At 31.0% G+C, this 4,888-nt stretch overlaps 2 protein-coding genes across 2 annotated transcripts in view; one reads left to right on the top strand and one right to left on the bottom strand.

Moving 5' to 3' along the window:
* LOC125502550 overlaps positions 1-151 on the bottom strand; it is a 1,055-nt gene extending 904 nt beyond the window's left edge. The window contains exon 1 of the mRNA XM_048661049.1: positions 117-151. Within this exon, the coding sequence (XP_048517006.1) occupies positions 117-151 (35 nt within the window). The remainder of the gene's footprint in view (positions 1-116) is intronic.
* Positions 152-974: 823 nt separating this feature from the next.
* The window catches only part of LOC109535939, a 13,851-nt gene continuing 9,937 nt past the window's right edge, over positions 975-4,888 (top strand). Inside the window, exons 1-2 of the mRNA XM_048661036.1 lie at positions 975-1,110; positions 4,864-4,888. Coding sequence (XP_048516993.1) covers positions 975-1,110; positions 4,864-4,888 — 161 coding nt within the window. The remainder of the gene's footprint in view (positions 1,111-4,863) is intronic.

Raw genomic sequence — 4,888 nt, 5'->3', positions numbered from 1 at the left:
CGTTTAGCGATTGAATTTAAGAACTATTTGCATTCATTTTAGAATCTCTATCGACTATTAACCTTAATTACCTACTAAAACATAACTAATCAGCCGACATACGAAATCCATTAAACCGGTAACTATCTGCCGATACTACAAGTGGCACCATATTGTTAGATTCCGTTTTAAATATTCAAATTTGGCACCTCTTTGAAAGAGGAACGGTTCCGGAAAGTTCCCGGTTTAGCGCCGGTCGCTCACGCCGACGCCAAAATGGGCCCGAAAGGCCCGGAAATATCGTCGGACTCGAGCGCGGCGAGGCTGCCTGACAAGACCGAAAAACAATTTTTCTAATAATATTAAAAATATTTAATTAATTAGCAATATTGAAAAATTAAAACTCTAGATAAGCGAGATGAGCACGCTTCATATTAAGTCTAAACCACCATATAAATTATCTGTAATAAAATGGTCTAAATACGTTTCAAAAATTAATTAACCGTCATTACTAACTCAAATTATGATCTAAATTATATAAAATATTTACGATAACTGCTTCTGCTTTACATATCAGGTCTTAAGAGTACAATGAGTCTTAAAAATACAATAAAGTTCCAATATATCTCCTATAGGATTATCGCGTCTTAACTAAATCGTAAAAAATCTATTATGCAGTAATAATGATATTAACCGGGCACAGATCCGGTTAAAAATTGCCAAACTGTGTTATTTTATAGCAAGATTAAGTCTTGATGTTTACGCTGATATTCGTATTTATATTCCCAGTTCTCTATAATGTTTAAAAATATTACCAGAACAGCGCATCATTTGATTAGGATAAGACAAAACCAGAAATTACATTTATTTTTTGTTCAACGTTGATCAGTTTAACGCAATACGGATCTGAAAAACGGATTTAATTGTCTTTCATATACCAATATGGATAAACGTATTATCTTATTATAGGCGGTATTTAAGTTATTTCCGAAAGAATGCAGACAAAGGTGGAGAAAATGGTGTCGAAGAAAGTAACAATTATTTTAATATCTGTTGCATCTTTAATACTTTTTGCAACAATCTGTGGCATTTTAGTTGGAGTATTATTAGCGCAGAATTCTAATAGTCAAGGTAAGTGCGTTACCTTAGATTAGTCATTTCAATGTATAAATTAATGCGTGAAAAATCTAGTGATGCTGTTTTGTTTATAACTGAAATTTATTATACCAAATAGTAGTTTCAACGTTACGTACAAGATGTCCCAACTATGGAGTAAGGTAAGTTTTCGCTTAATATGTATTACTTGTTTGAAAACTCATATTATAAACGGTGCATATTTTAAAAATATTCACAATTACACTGTGCGTGAGAAAAGTGCAAGTCTTTTATATTCGAATCCCTATAATTTATTTTATTTTTGAATTCTTATCTAAATTTTGTTTGATTTGGTTGGATAAAGCATAAAATGTGAACAAAAATTGGTTAGTTTATTTCCTATTCGGCTTTAACGATGAAAATTGTATTTTCATTATGTTTCTCCCTCGCCTTTAGTCACGAAATTTCAATATTTGGCAAGAGAAAAACTCATACCTACTAAATTAAAATTTAGTTTGCAAATTATTTGCGTTTGAAATTAGAGGGCGGTCATAATACCCACTCAAATTAACGTTTCGTCAAACTAAAAAATATATTTTTTTAATGACCTCGTATATTCCGCTGTGTTTTATGTAGGATGAGATAACCTTTCATTTTTAGTAAATACCAAATATATCGCAACAATTAATAAAAATCTAATTATCTCCTAAATTATATAAATTATAAAAGATGAGTATACGAAATATTTTCCGGTAACGATGTTTTAATTCAAAAACACTCTAAATTGAATTAATGTTATGAGCGCCCTATAGCGTAAAACACAAATATTATTATGGTATTTGTCCTTTCCCCTGCTGAATTCCAACTTTTTGTTTCTAAAGAGGATGAAATAAATTTTCGATTTATTAACATCACGAAAATACGAATTTTCATCCCTCAAGCCCAATAACTAAAAGCTATCAACTTTTTAGGTATTTACTTTTTGCATAATAAAAAAATTGAACATTACATAACAATTCAAAAATAAAATAAAGTACAAGGTGCTTCTAGAGCAGAGAGTAGAAAACAACTAAAATATAGTTGTTTTCTGCACTGCCACTTTTCTGATGCATGCACTCTGTATAATTGCGAATATTTTGAAAATATGCGCGTTTAGTACCTGTACAATATGACGATGAGAATTTTGAAGCAAATAACATTCAATATTTTACTCTATCATCGGTACATCCTGTACATTGACAAGGAAATTAGAATAGCTTGCTATTGTTCAACAAAGCATTCTTGAATCTGCTTGAATTAATGCTGTCTCGCTTAAGTAAACCGCCTTTGACCTAAAACCTACATTTTTGAATGTGTTTCATCAATAATAATGCTAATATTGTCTGCCAGGAATTCAGAAAAGCCGAAAATAAGCCTTTGTGTTTTTTATTTGTTTTATAATTTAAACTGCAGCTGTTCTGAGGGTATTTTGACATAGAAAGGCTCAGCAATAAATCACTCCCACCAGCTTTATTTTATCAAATGGAATCACATATTTTATACCGGATGATTCAAAAATATTCAGGTAAACTTCAACATTGAATTAGGCCTGGGTAACACTGTGTTAAGTTGCGCTATTGAGTTGTTGTCGCTCTGTGAGTTAACGAGTTATAACTCATCGACTAATGAGTTATAAGTCATCTATTAATGCGGATTAAAGCTTTACGAGACCCCAGACCGGAATTTTAACATCTAAAAAAAAGGTCATCAAATTTTTTTACGAGTAACGTTTTACTACTTTGTCCAAACAACTATAAAAAGGACATCTAGATTTTCTCAGTAACAGAACTTAGTCCAAAGAAAGTCGACGAGTTTTCTTTTAAAATCGATCTATAATTTTTTTTGCGCAAAAGACTTAGTTTACCAGTATTTTACAGTAAATCGTTGGGAAAAAACGCGGTTTTTCTGTTTAGAGAATTTTGTTTGGAAAGATTGACCTAAATGTGAAGAAACCCCAGTTTGCAAGAGTTTTCCAAATAAATGATTATAGACTCGCTCTTTTTGCTCGGGGAAATATTTTTGGAAATTTTTGTCCAAAATTCGACGCTACAAAAGGTTTTCCAACAATTTTCAAAGCGGTTAAGGAGGAGAGTGTTCCAATAAAATGTATCTTATAATTTTTCACAGAAAATACCTGAAGATTGTTAGTAGTTTTAAGTAAAATAAAAAATAATGCATTTTTGCGTAGAAATAATTGCTTAATGATAATTTTACTAAAACTGGAATGACCTGAAATTTTAAAACTACTTTAACAATCTTTAGTGCGATCAGGGCGGCGAAGTTTCCAAATAATTTTTTGCAAACTGTTACTCTAGTCGTTTTTTTCAAAGTAATTTTAATTACCTTCCGTAACAAACCAAATAAAATTATTTGGTTTTTGCGCTAAATTTGAAGCTGAAAAGGGTTTTATAAAGTTCCCTGCAAAGCGATGAATGAGGCGAATTTTCTAACAAAATTAATTTTATCATTTTTGGCTGAAAATACCACATTATGCTCAAAAAAGGAGAAGAAAATAATCAGTAAATATTGTTTTTTGCACTTTTGATTGACAACTTTCAGAGTTGTCAGTTAGAGTTAATGGTTTTTGAGAAAACCTTAACGACTTTCGGGAAACAAAGTGAAAAAACTATTTTCGTTTTGTCCCGAATTCGACGCTGAAAAGTTTTCATAAAATTCACTTTTTACAAAGCTATAAATTTATTTTGTAATTTTTCGCGTAAAAGACCTCTAGATCGTCCGTATTTTTAAGTAAAACTGTACAAAATAAAACGGTTTTTTGTAGAAAGTAAAGCAATAAAGATCAGTAAAAACTAAAAAAACCATATTTTTTCAGAGGAATGGAGGTGACGAGTTTTCCAAATAATTTATTATCAACTTTCGCTTATTATGTTCGTTTTTTGATAGAAAAATTTTTGATACGTCCCAAATTCGAAGCTGGAAACTGATTTGAAAAAGATTGTCAATATTTTTAAGTTAAACGTGAGAAAATTGAGCGTTTTGAAGAAAGAGTAACTAAAACTAAAACTGGAAAACCCTGAAGTAAAAAAAAAAATGTCTCCAAAATCAGTAGTCATACTGTTATTTTCAGAAAAATATTAAGTCAAGGTATGCGCTCGTCTGAGTCAAAAAGTGTTCTCCAGCAGCTTTGTATATATTAATAAATTGTCACATTTTTAAATTAAACTTTAACATCTACCTATGTATTTTCGTATCGAAGTCCGTAAAAACCCGTGTTTATTAAAACGTGTGATCTTGAGATTTAAGGCCCTTGTTTATTAAACATTCAATATAGGCCTCGGTAACTCAGTGAATTTTTAGGAGTTGGCGCAGTGTTGCACAAATGGCTTGGTGCGCCAACACAACGCATCGGCGCAGTAACTTCGTTGCTGGGAAACTTGTCACCTCCATTCCTCTGAAGACTGTAGAATTTGTTAAAAAAGGTGTTTTTTTAGTTTTTACTGATTTTTCGTGCTTTACTTTCTACTCAAAAATGTGCGATTTTGTACAGTTTCACTTAAAAATACTGACGATCTGCGAAAAGCAAAAAGCGAAAAATTACAAGATAAATTTATAGCTTTGTGAATTGTGAAAATTACATTGCATGCAACAAGAGCATTCAGAATATTTTAGGGTGCAAGATGAACAATAGTTTTGTCGTGAAAAGTACACTCTGTCTCTCATATTAAATAATTTGATAGCTTTATATTAAAAAAACTGGCATTAAAAATCTATTTTTAAACACATTTTCAGATTGTGCAATTAATCCATTTGAAGT

Source organism: Dendroctonus ponderosae, unplaced genomic scaffold (assembly GCF_020466585.1).
Source record: "Dendroctonus ponderosae isolate FM_Combo_2020 unplaced genomic scaffold, Dpon_F_20191213v2 Dpon_F_20191213_1, whole genome shotgun sequence".
NCBI classification, from domain to species: Eukaryota; Metazoa; Arthropoda; class Insecta; order Coleoptera; family Curculionidae; genus Dendroctonus; species Dendroctonus ponderosae.
This window is presented reverse-complemented; position numbering and strand designations above follow the sequence as displayed.